Here is a 19979-nt window from a genome sequence, read left to right as displayed (position 1 = left end):
TCACCTGTCAATGCTTTGTATTGATGTTACAGGCACAAATCAACCTCATGGTCTCCCCCATGTACAAGTGAGCCCCCAGCGTGTCGAAATTCATGAGGGAGAGACTTTAAAGTTGTACTGCAGGGCTGTTGGCACCCCCACTCCTGGTCTTACATGGAAGAAGAGAGGTGGTTCACTACCCCCACAGGTGAGAATCTAATTTAATTAATCCTGTGACTCCATCAAATTGTTTTAAAGACCACATGAAATCAAAATTGGATTATTATTGCTTTTAGTCCGTGTCTTTTAGATTTGTAGCCATCTATAGGCTAGTGCACTCTTGAAAGTTGACAATATACTGTACGTTTTTCAGATATATGCATTTAAAATTTACAGCCTCTCTTCAGGGAAAATGGACCAGAAAAACAGTATTGATGACTCATGTTGCATCATGTTCTCCATAAGATGCACTTCTGCATTTTTGTCCATAAACAAGAAACAAAGGATTATCCGTTTAATATGTCCCGCCCAAACTTCCTGTTTTTTTAGGAAACCCGTCAATACAGGAAAGAAAACCGTGCTTGTCAATAGGGTTGCCATGGTGTATAGTGTTACCGGTTTTACTCGGGACAACACCGGTGTGAATTGTTTTACTGGGTAAAAGGGGGAAACATTATGAATGGAACTTCCAATATCAATACAATAGCCTAACAAATAGATAGCCTTAAATAAAGAATAGTTGCCTAATGACGAGTTTGCAACCCATAATAGATGAACCTAAATAACGCATTGAAAGCCAGATGTTCTTTACCAACGTATCAAATTACACAGGCAGCAAAGTATGCACACTGACAGAAGACATTTAATTGCAGGTAACGAATATAATATGCATAGTGGGTAACTATAAGACATCTCGGATTCGGAATGACACAAAAATGCTGTTAGACACACAGACACGTGCTTGAAGAAACACTTTATTATATTTTTTAGAGCAGACGACAGAAAAGCCATATATGCGCATTTCTCACTCGCTGTTTGTTCGGAGGCATGCAGTCTCATGGAACATGCGTATGTAAAGGATTCTTAATCTTTCTTTGTTTCAGTCTTCTGAAATATTTTGCAAGAATAGTGTTGTCTATGACAGTGCTGCAAATGACCTCAGACCTTGAGTTCAGTTTGCTTTATTTCCAGAGAACTCTGCAGGCTCACTTTATATATAGCCTATACATCTGTGATTAAATCATAAAATAATATAAAAACACATTCACCTCAGGCTATGATTTATATTTCAGTGATTATTATCATCATTATAATTGATATGTTTAAATTTATAATTGTTTTTATATCTTAATCTGTATTAGTAATTTTCCGCCTGTTGTCATAGATGAATACTTGCCTGATGGTAAATGCAAATGTGGTTATATATACACTCACCTAAAGGATTATTAGGAACACCGTACTAATACTGTGTTTGACCCCCTTTTGCCTTCAGAACTGCCTTAATTCTACATGGCATTGATTCAACAAGGTGCTGAAAGCATTCTTTAGAAATGTTGGCCCATATTGATAGGATAGCATCTTGCAGTTGATGGAGATTTGTGAGATGCACATCCAGGGCATGAAGCTCCCGTTCCACCACATCCCAAAGATGCTCTATTGGGTTGAGATCTGGTGACTGTGGGGGCCATTTTAGTACAGTGAACTCATTATCATGTTCAAGAAACCAATTTGAAATGATTCGAGCTTTGTGACATGGTGCATTATCCTGCTGGAAGTAGCCATCAGAGGATGGGTACATGGTGGCCATAAAGGGATGGACATGGTCAGAAACAATGCTCAGGTAGGCCGTGGTATTTAAGCGATGCCCAATTGGCACTAAGGGGCCTAAAGTGTGCCAAGAAAACATCCCCCACACCATTACACCACCACCACCAGCCTGCACAGTGGTAACAAGGCACGATGGATCCATGTTCTCATTCTGTTTACGCCAAATTCTGACTCTACCATCTGAATGTCTCAACAGAAATCGAGACTCATCAGACCAGGCAACATTTTTCCAGTCTTCAACTGTCCAATTTTGGTGAGCTCTTGCAAATTGTAGCCTCTTTTCCTATTTGTAGTGGAGATGAGTGGTACCCGGTGGGGTCTTCTGCTGTTGTAGCCCATCCGCCTCAAGGTTGTGCATGTTGTGGCTTCACAAATGCTTCGGTTGTAACGACTGGTTATTTCAAAAATTTTGAAAATCCCAGTAACTGAGCAGATTGTGAAATACTCAGACCGGCCCATCTGGCACCAACAACCATGCCACGCTCAAAATTGCTTTTTTTCTTTCCCATTCTGACATTCAGTTTGGAGTTCAAGAGATTGTCTTGACCAGGACCACACCCCTAAATGCATTGAAGCAACTGCCATGTGATTGGTTGATTAGATAATTGCATTAATGAGAAATTGAACAGGTGTTCCTAATAATCCTTTAGGTGAGTGTGTGTATATATATATATATATATATATATATATATATATATATATATATATATATATATATATATATAATATTATTATTATTATTATTATTATTAATAATAATAATAATTTTGACCACTTCATTGTTTTAATTACTTTTTCGTTTAGCTTGAAGTAGATTTTACATTAGAAATCAAGTGGTGACCCACTATAGTAAAATCATAACCTGTATTTAATGTATCCTGGGTCGCATTCCCTTTTATGTTGCATAGTTTTTTTCATAGTTTTCCGGTACAAGGACATGCAACAATTGACATTATTTTTGTTGTTGATGTCAACAACAAAATCTACAGGAAGTTTTCTTTCCCCCTTTTTAAAAATTGAAGAGCATATTTACTTATAAGAGCCCATTATTATCCCGTTTGCTTCCTAATTTCAAACACAATTCAAACAAAACATACATATTACACAGGAGGAAAGGCTCCTCGCTACCATGGTTAGGTCAGTGTGCTTGTCTTAAATAATAGTAATAATAATAACAAATTCTATTATTTATGAAAAAATAAGTACTAGCTGAAACACATCTTGAAACTTTAACTACAACTGTTGATGTAAAATTAGGTCTAATAGATTCTACCTTTAGATTATTTAAGATGAAACTATAACATTTTGTCAAATATATATCAGTTACTTTTACTCATGTAAAATCGTGAAACAATTTTATAAAGGTGATGATGTGTAATTATTGTATTTTTTCTCAGTGCTGTTTGGCATGTCAGGGCTGCTGCTTGTGGCGAGTGGGGTGCAGTTTCGAGACACAAGCTCAAGTTGATTTCTAAATAAAAGTCCGACTACGCCACCCTAGGAGTTAACCCCAGGGAAAATACTCAAACATTGAGTAAAGCACACAGGTTCGGTTCCCTCATAAAGTTAGACAGGAGAGACGTGAGTACAATATAAAAATACAAATGTTTATTTTACAAAAGTGATTAAAAATATTGGACACTAAGATCCACATCAAACACTGACAACCCCACTTCAAATCAAAGAAACACACGCACACAAAACAAAATAGCAATTATATATATAACTGTAAAGCAAATACCAAATAATAACAGCAGGGCTGGGGCTCCCAATGACAGGACTCACCTGTGGAGTTTGGTTTTACAGGGCACACGTTCACGCGCACACACACCCGTGCAGTCGAATCACACCATCACACACAAAGTGTACACTGCACACGATAAAGAACCACCACCACAAGGAAAAGCACTCCGGCCGTGGGACCCCAGTTCCTGCAATAGAAAATAAGAACAAAAACTATAAAAATGAACATGGAAATGGAGACATTCCTAATAAAGCAAAAATAAGGAAAAACAGTAACCGAAAAGGATCAAATAATTGGTCTTGAGATTATTACAAAGCAATTTCAAACTCAGATGTTCACACGCACAAATGGGATGACATCAAATGAATGTCAATCACATGCACCCAGAGCTATAACCACCTATGTTATATATGAACAGTTTCAATAAAGCAAAAGAAAAGAGTTAAATCAAAGAAACAAAACCAGTCTTGAGATTATTACAAAGCAATTTCAAACTCAGATGTTCACACACACAAATGGGATGACATCAATAAATGTCAATCACATGCATCCCGAGCTATAACCACCTGTTATATATGGACAGTTTCAATAAAACAAAAGAAAATAGTAAATCAAAGAAACAAATAGGAAATATGAAGCAGGGCACTAAAGCGACACGATAAGAACCAAGCGAGCAGTCCCCTGTTATAATGATGATCTCGTCGCCGCGGCTGTATCAACCACAGCGCTTTAACAGCGTGAGCAGCAACAAACAAATCACGGCGGAGAACGAGAAGTCCCCTTCTGATTATAGTGATGATCGGCGTCAGCGCGTGCGGCGCTTTAACAGCGTGAGCAGCAACAAACAAATCACGGCAGAGAGCGAGAGGAGAATCCTAAAGCGACAAGAGATGATGTTACAATCCTCATCCGATCACAATCATGGTTGCATTTAAACACTTACCATCAGGATATCCTGTCAGATAGCACGCTTTATAGCCACAGATTAGTCACAGTCATGCCCACCAATAGCACAATGGGATACAGGGAATCACACCTATTTTAGTACGCGAAAAGAGTGTTAACCACACACAGCCACACCGCACCATTATAATGAGCACTTCACAATAAACATACCTGCTAGGCGAGCAATAAGCACATCCACAGACAGCCGAATGGGCACAGCACCAACACGTAAAGCTGCACTATAATTAACAGAGACGATTCCACATTATACACACCACAACAATCATCAACTATTACAGCATAGCGTGCTTACCTACAGGCACCGTCGACACGAGCAAGCAAGCGGGGAAAACAGGCGTGGCGCATCCGGATGACAACCAATCAGCCTTTAAATAGAACATACTGCTTGCTGATAGGCCAATATTGCTGTCAATCACCTAATCTCGTTACATTCCACCACCAGTTTCTGCAACGTCGCCCGACGGTGAACCAAGCAAACTCCCGACCAGGAACTCTCAGTTCCAAGGCCGAAACAGGGTACCGTCTGTACTACTCACTATTCGGGACACTGAACCAGTACCCACCGTTCGAGGAAGGTGATGCCTATTAGAGTGCTGACCTGCAGTTCCCCGCCCAGTCCTTCTCACCATAACCTCACCATCCTCTAGTGAGTTAGAAGGCACTACCAATGATGGTAAACCCATAGTACCCTCTGTTACCCCACAGGTCTCCACAACTTGCAGAGCATCAGATGTCTGAGGGGAGGAGGAACAATGTCCTGTACCCTCGCCCTACCTCTAACTTGTGGGGTCTCGTTCACCAAGACAAACAAATCCTCATCACACTCCTCTTCCGGGAACTGCACAGGCTCAGCTACTGGACTATCCGGACTGTCAGGCAACCCAATCAGCATGTCCTGGCAGATCTGAGCCTTTAGCAAAGATCGGTGCACATTCTTGACTTTTCCCAGATCTGTAACGGGAGCAATGGTATATACTGCCCCCTGCTTTAGGTGACCTCATTACCTGGTAGACCACTGAGCTCCACAGGTCCTGGATTTTACATCTACCTCTCACACCATGATTGCGGAGGTATACCAGCTGACCCTCCTTCAGTGGTACTTCCTTCACCTGTAGGTCATGCCGGGCCTTTCTCCGACCGGCTGCAGCACCCAACCGTTCACAAGCACCCTGAAATGCCACTTGCAACCGATCCTGCTGCTCCAGAATCCACCTGTTAATACCGCCAGCCGATGGCTCTTGGACTCTGCCCAGTAAGAAGTCAACCGGAAGTCTGGGTTCCTGTCCAAACATTAAAAGAATGGAGACTCCCCAGTTGCCTGATGAGGAGTAGTATTGTATGCGAAGAGGACCTGAGGAAGACAAAGCGGCCAATCACCCTTTTTGGAGGCGGCAAAGTGCGCAACAGATCATGCAACGTTCTGTTGAAGCGTTCAGCACTGCCCGTTTCCAGCCGGGTGATATGGAGTGGTACGGGATTTCTCAACTCCATACAGAGAACAAAGCTGTTGAATGAGGACTGATTCAAAATTACGACCTTGGTCAGAGTGGATGCGACCCGGCACTCGAATTTACAAAACCACTCTACCACTAGAACCTGGGCTACCGTCTCTGCCCGTTGGTCTCTAGTAGGTACTGCCAATGTATATTTTGTGAAAATATCGGTCATGACCAGTACGTTTTCAAGGCCAGACCTTGAGGGCTCCAACACTGTAAAATCTAAGGCCACAATATCATTAGGCCGAGCAGCCAATAGGTGCCCCATAAAACTACCAGGGGCAGAAGGAACACCTTTAGCACACTGGCAGCGATCACACTCCTGACACCAGCGGGCAATATCTGCCGACATACCAGGCCAGTAGCATCGCTCTCGCACTAGCTGGAATGTACGCTCTACCCCCTGGTGCCCATGCTGTTGATGAAGCTGGGTCAAGACATAGTGTTTCATAACTGCCGGCAATAGCACCTGGAAGATTTCCTCCCCCGTCTGAGCGAAACACATGCCGGTAGAGCACTCCATCAGTCTCCACCAGGCGGTCCCATTGCCGGAGCAAAATAATTACCAACCTGGAGAGTTTCTTACGCTCGTCAGGAGTCGGAGGCGACTTGGCCTCCAAAACACCAACAACTCTCCTATAACTGGGTCTGCTACCTGCTGAGCACCCATGTCACTACTGGAAGTACAAGGAAAGGAGGTAACCTGGTTAACCGAGGTCACCAATCCACCTTGGGCAGCTTGCTGCAAGGCCACTGGAGCGGCCATACCGGAACACCACTGGTGCACATCTCCGAACCCGGAAAGTTTTGGTAGCGACAATGCGTCAGCATTGCGATTGCTTCTCCCTGATCTATACTTGATCTCAAAATCAAAGGATGCTAATTGGGCAGCCCAGCGCTGTTCCATGGCACCCAATTTCGCAGAAGTCAGGTAGCTAAGGGGTTGTTATCAGTAAATACCATGCATTTCTGGCCCAACAAGTACTCCCTAAACTTTTCAGTCATGGCCCACTTGAGCCAAAAACTCCAGTTTCATTGAGCTATAGTTGGATGTATTGCGCTCAGTGGGCCTAAGACTGCGACTGCCATAAGCTATAGGGCGCACCTTGCCCTGTTGCTCCTGTGAAAGGACTGCCCCTAGGCCTCCATGACTGGCATCTACCTCCAAAATGAAAGGCAGTGAAAAGTCGGCATAGGCGAGCACTGGGGCTGTAGTTAACTTCACTTTCAACCCCTCAAAGCCACACTGACATTCCGCAGACCAAGCTTCAGCAAACTCCTGAACACCCCGCTTCGGGTGCTTTGGGCTTGCCAGCTGAGCCACCAGCCTGTGGAGGGGGGCAGCCAACTTGGCGAACCCATCCACAAACCGTCGGTAATAACTAGCAAATCCCAAAAATGAGCGCAACTCTGCAACGCTGGTGGGACAAGCCCATTGTACAACTGCCTCTACCTTTCCGGGATCAGTAGAAACTCCTTCTGAAGAGATGACATGCCCCAAATAATGTACTTCTTTTTTGAAAAAGGCACACTTAGATAGCTTGGCCTTCAATCCTTCAGCCTGCAAGCGGCTCAGGACAACCTCCATCCGAGCGAGATGTTGATCCACTGAGGAGGAAAAGACAATGATATCATCAAGATATAAAAGAAGGGACTGGCACTGATGGTCACCAAACAACCGCTCCATCAATCGTTGGAAGGTGCTTGGGGCATTGCACAATCCAAATGGCATCCTATTCCACTCAAATAGGCCAAAAGGAGTGCAAAAAGCAGTTTTAGATTTGTCCCTCTCAACTACCGGTACCTGATTGTACCCGCTGGCCAGGTCCATGGTAGAAAACCAACGGGCCCCAGCCAGCGAGTCCAAAGTCTCCTCAATACGTGGTAGAGGAACGCATCCTTCCTAGTCTTCGAATTCAAGCGACGGTAGTCCACACACATGCGCAGACTACCATCTTTCTTTTGACCAGGGCGATGGGCGAAGCATAAGGACTACAGCTCTCTCTAATTACCTGAGTTTCCAACAATTGATTGATATGTGCCTTCACCACCTCGTACTCAGATGGAGGAATACGACGGAACCGCTGCCTAACAGGGATGTCATCCAACAAGGGGATCTCATGGGATATCAAATTAGTACAACCCAGATCCCCATCGTTCATAGAGAACACAGGCACATACTTCTCCAGTAGTGCCCTAACCTTAACCTGTTCTTCTTCTGACAGCACAGCCAAATCGAACAGAGCTATCTGTTCCTGTACAGTGGAGGGGCCCTGCGCAACCTGTGTACTCACGTTGGCTGTAACAGTCTTAACTTCAGTAACTTCTGGGGGCAAACTGATCACATCCACCTTGTTCACCGTACCAATAACAGTGCTAGCGTACAGCACTACATCCATAGTACCAACATTAACTACGGGCACATAGACTGTACCACCATCCACCACTAAAAGAGAAGGAGATGCCAGCAAACCTGCCGGTAGACCCGAAGCTGGTGGTTCGAACAGGACTGTAACGCTTCGAATATGTCATAGAACAGGTTGCTGCAACAAATTTCATGGTGCCACCAGCGATGCGACACGCCCGACGTCCCCGCACCTTAACTTCGCCCCCACAATCCAAAACCGACTGAGCGTCAACCTGATGGCAATATTGTAAAGCCTGAAGAACAGAATTAGGGGCCTGCGACACCACGGGTAGTTTGAAAGCGCTGTGCCATGCTGGCCAAAGAGCTCCCGGTAGCAGCGGCTCAGGATGTTCATACCCAGCACCCCAGGAACAGCTGCACACACACCACCAGGAGGATCTCGGACCACCAGCACACCGCAACCCAAAACCACTTCGGCCACAAAGCTCCACGTCCAGTTCCAAATAACCAATATAAGGGATTGACAGGCCGTTGGCGGCTCGAAGCTGTAACCAATGACATGATCTAAGCCGCTCCTGACCCCATAGCCCAAAATTAGCCACAAAACAACTCTCAGTAAGGGTGGACACCATAGATCCGGTGTCCACCAGGCAAGATACCTGAACCCCACCCATCAATACTAAGAGCTGTGGGCAAGTAGACATAAAGCGCGACATAAAATCGGAAACAGGTAAATTTTTGGAGCCTATCTGATTCCCAACCAAGTTGCGGCCCTGAGACTTCGGTGGGAACTAGTTTTCCGACGGCTGCATAGATGACTGTCCACCCCTCATTAAAGCAGAATTCACACGGGCTGATGGCGGAACAGATAGCCGCTCCCCTCGCAATCCCTGGCAAAATGGCCCGGTTGCTGACACCTTCTGCAAATTAAATTAGCCTTAAATGGTCGCGACCGTAGCGGGGATTTTGCAATTGAGCCATACCTTGAGTTAACTGGTCCAATTGTTGCTGCTGCTTCCTAAGCATATCCCGTAGTTCACTCATTTCTGACACAGCTGAAACACTGCTATTATGATTCTGATATCCCTGCACCCCATATTGAATGCCATAAGTGGATGGGACAGACTGACTTCGACCACGCACCCCACCCGGCATGCCTTCTCTTTCCCAACGAAGAGCTTCACTGCGAATATCGAACAAGGTAGCAGTGGGTTGACGACGCACTAGTTGCTTAAGTTCACGTCGAAGAGCGCAATCATTGACATATTCAACAAACTGGTCTCTTAGCAAAACTTCACTATTAGGCATACCATGAGGCGACTGACTTTTAACTTTTTCCAGAAGACTCATCAGGGCCAAGGAGAATTCCACCAATGTCTCCCCTCCTGCTGTCTTCTGGAAAAGAACGACTCCTGGAGCGCTACATAAGACTTCGTGCAACCATACAAATCACACAATACCTGAATAATTTGATTCGGATCCTCCCTCTCGTCTCTAGACCGATAACTGAATCTCCTCCCTCGCCTGTCCCTCCAGATGATCAAACAAGAAAAATGCCTGATCCGCTGTAGACAGATGGCGAAGCCGCATACAAGCCTGGGCCTCCTCCACCCACTCATTGATGCCAATGCCCGACCGGCCACTAAACTTTGGGCACCTACGATCCCGAGGAACGAAAACAAACCGCTCCTGGGTCGATGCACCAGCACCAATACGTGGGGGATCTGCCGCAACAGGAATAGCAACATTAGATGGACCCGGTTGTGCAACAAACACTGGCTCTTGCCGCAGCCTTTCATTATCAGCTTTAAGTTGAGCTACTAAATCTCTCAACTCACGCAATTCATCCTCCATTTTTGTAACTGCACAAGCACTTACCACAAATAGATTGAATGGTGCCGATCAACCACAAAAAGGGACTGCCACGGTCTGCTTGTTTGGTTCCTACAGAAACACACAAAAAAAGGAAAAAACAAAAAAAACACCACGTCTCTACTATACAAGAGGGAATCCTGCCGACTACGCCAGAATGTGGCGAGTGGGGTGCAGTTTCGAGACACAAGCTCAAGTTGATTTCTAAATAAAAGTCCGACTACGCCACCCTAGGAGTTAACCCCAGGGAAAATACTCAAACATTGAGTAAAGCACACAGGTTCGGTTCCCTCATAAAGTTAGACAGGAGAGACGTGAGTACAATATAAAAATACAAATGTTTATTTTACAAAAGTGATTAAAAATATTGGACACTAAGATCCACATCAAACACTGACAACCCCACTTCAAATCAAAGAAACACACGCACACAAAACAAAATAGCAATTATATATATAACTGTAAAGCAAATACCAAATAATAACAGCAGGGCTGGGGCTCCCAATGACAGGAATCACCTGTGGAGTTTGGTTTTACAGGGCACACGTTCACGCAGCACACACACCCGTGCAGTCGAATCACACCATCACACACAAAGTGTACACTGCACACGATAAAGAACCACCACCACAAGGAAAAGCACTCCGGCCGTGGGACCCCAGTTCCTGCAATAGAAAATAAGAACAAAAACTATAAAAATGAACATGGAAATGGAGACATTCCTAATAAAGCAAAAATAAGGAAAAACAGTAACCGAAAAGGATCAAATAATTGGTCTTGAGATTATTACAAAGCAATTTCAAACTCAGATGTTCACACGCACAAATGGGATGACATCAAATGAATGTCAATCACATGCACCCAGAGCTATAACCACCTATGTTATATATGAACAGTTTCAATAAAGCAAAAGAAAAGAGTTAAATCAAAGAAACAAAACCAGTCTTGAGATTATTACAAAGCAATTTCAAACTCAGATGTTCACACACACAAATGGGATGACATCAATAAATGTCAATCACATGCATCCCGAGCTATAACCACCTGTTATATATGGACAGTTTCAATAAAACAAAAGAAAATAGTAAATCAAAGAAACAAATAGGAAATATGAAGCAGGGCACTAAAACGACACGATAAGAACCAAACGAGCAGTCCCCTGTTATAATGATGATCTCGTCGCCGCGGCTGTATCAACCACAGCGCTTTAACAGCGTGAGCAGCAACAAACAAATCACGGCGGAGAACGAGAAGTCCCTTCTGATTATAGTGATGATCGGCGTCAGCGCGCGTGGCGCTTTAACAGCGTGAGCAGCAACAAACAAATCACGGCAGAGAACGAGAGGGAGAATCCTAAAGCGACAAGAGATGATGTTACAATCCTCATCCGATCACAATCATGGTTGCATTTAAACACTTACCATCAGGATATCCTGTCAGATAGCACGCTTTATAGCCACAGATTAGTCACAGTCATGCCCACCAATAGCACAATGGGATACAGGGAATCACACCTATTTTAGTACGCGAAAAGAGTGTTAACCACACACAGCCACACCGCACCATTATAATGAGCACTTCACAATAAACATACCTGCTAGACGAGCAATAAGCACATCCACAGACAGCGAATGGGCACAGCACCAACACGTAAAGCTGCACTATAATTAACAGAGACGATTCCACATTATACACACCACAACAATCATCAACTATTACAGCATAGCGTGCTTACCTACAGGCACCGTCGACACGAGCAAGCAAACGGGGAAAACAGACGTGACGCATCCCGGATGACAACCAATCAGCCTTTAAATAGAACATACTGCTTGCTGATAGGCCAATATTGCTGTCAATCACCTAATCTCGTTACATGCTGTTTGAGAGGTTTGACTTGACTTCCTCCGTAACGCTTTAAACTAGAAAAGTCTCAATAGAAATGGAATTGGTCACATCAGTTTTGAGGTCTGTGCTCCGCAATATCGAGGGAAGCCCAGTTGTTGCATATGCGTGCTAGAGAGAAGAGCAGATCACGACTGCGAACTTGTTTCACTCCTGCGAAAGTGCAGATGAGAAGCCTTTAGCTGATTGTGAGATTATCATTAAATCTGACTCGGCAGTCCTAAATAGGCTATCACTTCGGCTGCTGCTGAAATATCTTCAATGGGAGAACCATGGCATTGTTCTTTCCCTGCTGTCCACTACCCAGTCCGAATAGAACTGTGACCCACCAGTTGAGAAACACTGCTTTAATTCACACACACACACACACACACACACACACACACACACACACACACACACACACACACACACACACACACACACACACACTCACTTATGTCAGACCCCCTTGCCTCGATTCTCTCCTGACATTTTTTCCACTGCATTGTGTTTGTGTGGTGCAAATTGACGAGTCAAACAGGCAGATGAGGAGGAGAGGAGATTCGCACGTGCAGGTGAGATTCTCCATCCGGTTGCATTTTTTGCTCAATACCGTAGATAAGCAAATGTATATGGTATGATAACCGTCTATTTTCGTACCGTGGTATACCGTGAAACCGGTATACTGCTGCAACCCTAGTACCACTTAGAGTCCAACCAGCGGTAATACTGGTGTTCGTCGGTTTGAACGGCGTGAAAATAATGATATTGTGGCAAGTCTGCTTTCAAGTGATTTCATGGGGTCTTTATGAAAAGTGCCACTGGTCATATTTAGCATATTTTGAATATTGTTCCTCCTTTGAGTTCCTTTTTTTGTTTCATCCTGTGTGTTAATGTTTGTTCAGGCAATTCCTTCTCATGGTTTCCATCAGTTTAAAAGCAACAGTCTCGATGTGTTACAGAGACGTATTGAGGAGCTGCAGGTCTGTCCATTTGTCTGATATCTGTCTCACACGTCCCATCCCACCTGTCTCGCTTCATTCACCCTCACTAGACTCAGTGTCAACTAAATGCATGATTCCATTGACATCCATTAGATGTTTAGGAAAAAATGTGAAGGAAAATGTGAAGTGGTTTCAGATACCTGTGCAAGTGGAACCTAAGTCTGAAAGAAAGTTTTCATGAATGAGTGTGTTGATCATAGTTTGAATTGTGCTCATATTGTACAGTATGTACTGTACACTAGCAGTCAAAAGTTTAGGCACGCTTGATTTAATTTGTTTCTCATAAACTTTTTGATTCTATGATGTATGCTTGAAATTAGATTTGTTAATATATACTGTATTGTGCCTTCTTTACAAAACAATTTTTTGGATTGATATTTTGAATGGATACGTATAAGATACAGTATAAGATAGTTTTAAACTGGTTTAACATGGTTTTGTCACTGCATAATTCCCATATTTCCATGTGTGCTATTTCATAGTTTAGGAGACTTACTATCATTCTAAAATGTGGCAAAAAGTGCCAATAAAGAATGAGTAGGTGAATGCAAACTTTTAACTGGTAGGATACATGTTTTGCACCATTAGATTTGGGTTATTCAATATATGAGACCCAGACGACCACTCCTATACTGCTGGAGGGCTTTGGTGTCTTGCGTAACTTATGTCTTTGTGGGCTGGTTTGTTCTGCGTGAGGGCATCGCTGCATTGTGTCAGCTTTTCCCAGGGTATGCTCAGGTTTGCCGTGTGGCGATGCAGAAATTCTGTGTGCTCTAGCAAATGGACTGCTTTGAAAATTTGTGAATGGTGTCAGACGCTCATTCAACCAACCCGTCCGAACACAGCTCTTCTGCCACCATGCTTCACTACATAAGATTTAAGACTATACTAGATGTAACTTGCAGTTTTTTTAGTCACATTGGATATGTGTATTAAAGAAGAAAATGATATCATAGGTGCTTTAATGTTGGCTTTTTCCAATCTCAAACTTGGCGCTGAAAAGGTTTTGAAACATCTTGGCGCAATGACCTATACCTTAGGACATTAGCAAATTGTGCTTTGAGCCACTTCATTAACATTCAATACACCCACAGTTTGCGCACATACACCCACATCTAACACAAAATACCCATACCCACTTGCATAGTGCTCTAAGGAAAATTGGATAAACCATAGCGCACGTTTGTTGCGCATAGCACTGCTCTTTGTGTGCTTATGAAAATTGAACCCACAATTTCAATGTAGGAGGGACAGTTAAACATATACAAAAGCTTATTTAGCTTTGGTTGAAGTTCAATTGATATTATAGAATGCATATTTTCTTTTTTTCCTCCGCAAAAGTTAATTTGAGAATAAATAATAATTGGTGGATCCCTGTTGAAGACCATTAATGCTCCAGCTTGTTGTGTTTAGCTATAATTGTTGGTTGATGTCTTTATAAGCTTAATTCCTTTATGTGGTAGTATGTAGTGTAGCTGTTAGCTGCTTTAACTGTCCACTGTCATTGTCACTATATTGTATGTCACATTATGTGAAATAATCAGCCTCACCAATGCCATTAATCATTGTAAATACAGGTTAATCATCTTCTAATATAGACCTGTAGCACCATACATGTATCAACAATGATTAGTAACATTCAGTTAGATTCATTACTAAAAATCTAAAATTCTTAATTATGTACTTAACAGTCAAATCTTTATACGTAGTGTATACCAAAGTTCTTTTCCAGGTCTTAAATCAATGTAATCTGTAATAGTTTAGTCTTGCTTAGACAGGGTAAGTATTTATTATGTCTTCTGTGGTTGATTTTAGTATGTGCTTTTACTGCTGCTATTGACCAAATTCAGTTTGTTGATCTACACATCATAAAAAAAATTTACCTGTCATAACCGCATATTCACATCCTCCTTAGGCCCACATGGAGCGCACTGACACTGGCACTCTGCTAGTACCTAATATCCAGTCATCTGATGCAGGCACATATCTCTGTGTTGGAACCAACACCGCTGGTTCCTCAGAGGCTTACATTGAGGTTATTGTCAAAAAAGGTGAGACAAGTCATTAACCTAAACAATTAGACAGTGTACCTTTAAATGGATATTTCACCCCCCAAAAAAGTCAAGCACCAAAACAGACAAAAAGCACAATAAAAACATTATGAAAGTAGTCTGTGTGACTTGTGCACTATATTCCAAGTCTTCCGAAGCCATATTGTAGCTTTTGTGAAAAAACAGACCGAAATCTAAGTCATTATTGACTGAAAATCTTGCTTGATATCTACAGTCACCATTCACTTTCATTGTATGTAAAAGAGTAGCGTGGACATTATACTGTAAACAACTCGTTTAGTGTTTCATGGAAGAAAGGCATAGAGGTTTCGAATGACACGAGTGTGAGTATTTAATTACATTTTAATGTTTGAAGGAGCTGTTCCTTTTGCATTGTTGATTGGAATTAATCCCAACAGGACTGTTCTTTATGTATTTTTAATGTATACATTTTCTTTATGTTTTTCTCTTGCTGTGATCAGGTGACATCATTCCTTCTGGAGTCACCATCCAGCCCTCTATTGCCTCTGTAAAAGAAGGAGAGACTTTAGATCTCAACTGCATTGTCCCAGGAACCTCACCAGTTTCTGTAAAATGGAGTAGGGAAGGCAGGCTGCTGTCTTCCAATCATCAGGTTTAATCTCAGTCGACTCTACACAGTAATGAAGCATGGTTGATTTACATGATCTCATGTTTAATCCTTCCTTGTATGAACAATGTTATGTGCTCTTTTGCATGCATATTTGACTCAAGGTGCTTGGGACTCAGCTACGCATCCTGCAGGCCTCTCGGGATGACAATGGGGAATATATCTGTCAGGTAGAGGGCGGCTCATCACCTCGCCAGACTTCTGTAATTGTGTCTGTGTCTGAAACTTCCGAAGCCACCCGTAAGTTCCCTTGAGCAATGAGAAACCATACTGTGACATGTATGGAAAGAGAAGCAAGGGCTAATGTACAGTCAGATTTGTATTTATTATGTAAAGCTCTCTGTTGTTGAAATAATCGCTGTTTCACTTTTTGTGGAGAGTTGTTGGGAATGTTAGGAGTGTGTTTAAGCTACACATTCAGTAGCACTTGCCTCTGAGACAGCAAATACAGAACTAATCTACAGCTACAGGTCAATACGTAAACCCAAAACTGCTTATACATAGGCCTAGAATTGAATATTATGAAATGCATGAAGTGTTGGATAACATTAAAATAATGTGAGATATTTTTGTCACATTCAGTTCTATTTTTGTTCAGAGCCTGGTTCCGTTTTTGACCTTGGTCACAATGCCTGGTGATTTTTAAATATAGATAAGTGATTCTGATGTAATTAATCCAGATGTGGTCTGATCTTGATGTAGGCCTACAGAGCCCCATTATCTCAATTGAGCCCCACAGTGCATCAGTAAAGCGGGGCGAGACAGCCAGCTTCAGATGCAGGGTCCACAATGGAGCCCCGCCAGTGCGCTTGGAGTGGAAATTCACCAACAACCAGCCTATGCCAGGTAGACTGTTGCATTTCAGATTCAGGTCAACATAAATAATGTATGTGATGCCTGAATGTAAATCATTTTGCTTGATGTTTTTGTGCTATAGATAATGTGAAGATTGGCCCTGACAATTCAGTCATAACTATTACCAATGCCCTGAGAAAGAACCAAGGAACTTTTCGCTGTTTGGCCAGTAACTTGTTTGGAGTTGCTCAAAGCATCGCATCACTGATTGTGAGAGGTATTGCAACATTTTATGAACACTAGTCTGAAAAGACATGTTTGTTATAAGTAGCATGTTCAATATTTTAGTATTTGAAAGTTAAAGTTCCATGGACTTTTTTTTTCTATCAACATCAAGATTTTAGGTTAAAATGTATGTGAATGTACAGTATAAAGGAAAGTGTATATTGCAGGTTCTGTAACTGGACATCGTTTCACCTTTTTGCCTTCATTGTTTTATTTGAAATGGTCCTGTGGTGTGACAAATACATTTTTAAAAGTTCAAAATATTCCATGTAGTCTCTCAATTAATATGAGCTCATAAAAGCTGCATGCATAATATTTGTAAAAGAATTAGCATTAAAAATTATATTTAAAATAGTTTTAAAAATATAGCTAGAGACTATTTAGCAGAGAAGAGCCACTTCTTAAAACAAATGTGAGATATTTGATCGCCCAACAGCCAACTGATGTTAAAAAAGGAAGTCCCACCTTACAGGTAAAAGAGCCAATCACCTTTAAGGTATAGACATACAATCAACTTGAGAATGCACGTGCGCATTAGCTAGACAAGCTGGAAAAATTGAGGTTTTTTTTGTGTAATCTGAGGTAAAGAGGCAAAATTGATTGATTGATTGATTGATTGATTGTAATCTTGACAAACTGTTTTGGAGATTTCGGTCTTTCCCAATTCCCAAAGTAGATAGGAGCTGCATTTTAAAACCACTTGTTTTCATAGAAAATAGTTGTCCAGCCTGCCCGAGAGCGTTCCAAAGATCGCCACCCTTTGGACTGACTTTCCTTGAAAGGGACTTTGGTATAGCATGTCATCATTCCAAAAGCACTTCCTGTACACTGTCCATATACAGCAGACAATAGTACATACTGTAGTATCACATGTTAAAAAAAAAAGCTGGGCCAAACTGAATGTACATTTCAGATGCCTTTGTTCTATGTAAGGAAACTTTCTGTTCAAATGAGTTGGCCTGTTTTGTCCACTAGAATCTCCAAAGGCTGTAGTGACACCCACAGGGCCGGTGCGAGTCAGAGTCGGAGATCCCATCAATCTTGAATGCCAGGCTGCTGGAGAGCCAAGGCCCTCTGTGAGATGGCACAGACTGGACAACAGTCGCAAAATAATGCTGAGCAGTCCTGTGCCTGCTGATTCCAATGCTGTCATGCAGGTAATCATGCATTCATTGTCAAGACTTTGTTGGAATTCCATTAATTTGCATTGGAAACTATGTTATATCAAGACCTAGTTAACATTATCTTTATCAGAGTATCAAATCTGCTGGTTTCAGGTGTTAGTTGCACGATCAGAAGACAGTGGCACATATGCGTGCACGGCACAGAACATCATAGGCACAACAGAGACAAGAGTACAGGTGTTTGTAGAAGGAGGGCCTCAATTGCCAACTGTTCCCCGTGCCAGTGTGCGTGAGCCTATGATAATTGTGGTAGAGGGGTCGACTGCCACACTACATTGTGATGCTCATGGTAGGTGCAAAACCTTACTGCTTGATGTCATGACTATTATTACTCAGTATGTATGACAGAAGCAAATATTTGTTGCATATACAGTGGGGTCCAAAATCTCAGACCACACTGTAAATCTGGGTTTCAGAATCTAATTTAAACCTTGAAATAAAGAAAATTTTACAACAAAGTGATGTTGTTTGATCATGTGCAGTGCATAATAAATATTACGAATTTGCACTATTTCTCAGTCACTCATCGAATGATGCAATGACATTGAAGACCATGTTAACTCCTTTGTAGTTAAAGTACAAAATGCTCATTTGAACATTCTCAAATCATGCTGGCTAACATGGAGCATCAGGTTTTGCAACTTATAGTGTCCATGTCAGCTCAAATGCATGTTATCATTAAAGCAAAAATGGGACAAACCAAATTTAAATTCCTGTTAATTTGCGGTTCAACTTTTCTCTCAACTTGTTGTGCTGATAATATAATTTAATGAAAAAAACTATTGTATTAAATTCACTAGTCCGCACGCCTGTCTAGCACTTCGATTTTAATGGTAAACTGATTTGGCTTGCTGTCTCGGATGGATGGGTTCGAGATCGAGACTTTATTTGAGCTCCGGAACTCCTCCCCCTCCACCCACCACAGAATGGAGTAAGGAAGGTTAGAATATTGTAGAATAAGGTGGAGTTCGGGAGGAGGTGGGATGCCAGTAGAATTGTCCAGGGACTACAGTAAGTGACTGTAAATTCGGTAAACGCTAGTGCCGTGATTGACTGATCTGAATGATTGAGCTCTTACCAAACTTTAGTTTAGAACTTTTTCTGTGTTTTCTTAGAAACATTTTCTCTAGTCGTCTAAGACTAATGTACCCTTATGATATTTGTATCCCAAAATTGAAATATGAAACTATATATTTAGTACATATTAAGTAAGTCTTAAACAGCCTTGTAAATGACTTCTAACCTTTTTACCTAAAGGATTCCCGAAGCCCACCATCACATGGTCTAAAGAGCGATCTTCTCTTCCCTGGAGGCACAAGGTCATCAACAACAGCCTGGTCTTGTCTAATGTGGGCCGTCAGGACTCTGGTCAATACATCTGCAATGCCACTAACCACATGGGCACCAGTGAAGTCACCATCATGCTGGAAGTAGACAGTGAGCTTGAAGTTATTTATAGAGATTTTTTTTTATTTTACCTTGTTTGTCTCATCCACATTCAAGCATAATTCTGTTTTTTAGCTGCCCTGCTGAAGAAAGGGAAAAAAAAGAGTTGGGAGACCAGTTTTTGCTGGTTTACCATCATGGCCAAGCTGGTTGGCTGGTCTGTGTCCATTCTGCTACTTTTAGGGAGGTTTGGGAACATGTCAACTGGTCAGACTGGGAGACCAGCTAAACATCAGCTTGGCCGTGCATGAAGACCAACCAGACCAGCAAGCCACCTTAGCCTGGTTTAAGCTGTTTCTAGCAGGGTGTTCCCATCTAAATTCCTCAAACAAATGTTTAACATATTTTCTTGTTCTTGTAAATCTATCTGAGCTGTGCCAGCTGTAATTACCCAACATCTTCTGACTGGCATTTCTTTGTTTGGAGCAG

The 19979-nt window shown here is 42.3% G+C and overlaps 1 protein-coding gene across 2 annotated transcripts in view; it reads left to right on the top strand.

Moving 5' to 3' along the window:
• Positions 1-19979, top strand: part of LOC127628510 (basement membrane-specific heparan sulfate proteoglycan core protein-like) — a 175261-nt gene that overhangs the window by 123365 nt on the left and 31917 nt on the right. For both annotated transcript variants that reach the window (XM_052105297.1, XM_052105298.1), the window contains exons 49-58: positions 33-187; positions 13042-13119; positions 15056-15191; positions 15674-15825; positions 15945-16080; positions 16543-16686; positions 16778-16912; positions 17896-18077; positions 18198-18393; positions 19362-19541. In XM_052105297.1, the coding sequence (XP_051961257.1) occupies positions 33-187; positions 13042-13119; positions 15056-15191; positions 15674-15825; positions 15945-16080; positions 16543-16686; positions 16778-16912; positions 17896-18077; positions 18198-18393; positions 19362-19541 (1494 nt within the window). The remainder of the gene's footprint in view (positions 1-32; positions 188-13041; positions 13120-15055; positions 15192-15673; positions 15826-15944; positions 16081-16542; positions 16687-16777; positions 16913-17895; positions 18078-18197; positions 18394-19361; positions 19542-19979) is intronic.

This window comes from Xyrauchen texanus, chromosome 35 (genome assembly GCF_025860055.1).
Source record: "Xyrauchen texanus isolate HMW12.3.18 chromosome 35, RBS_HiC_50CHRs, whole genome shotgun sequence".
Lineage (NCBI taxonomy): Eukaryota > Metazoa > Chordata > Actinopteri > Cypriniformes > Catostomidae > Xyrauchen > Xyrauchen texanus.
Note: the sequence above shows the minus strand (reverse complement) of the source record. Positions and strands in the feature narration are given on the sequence as shown.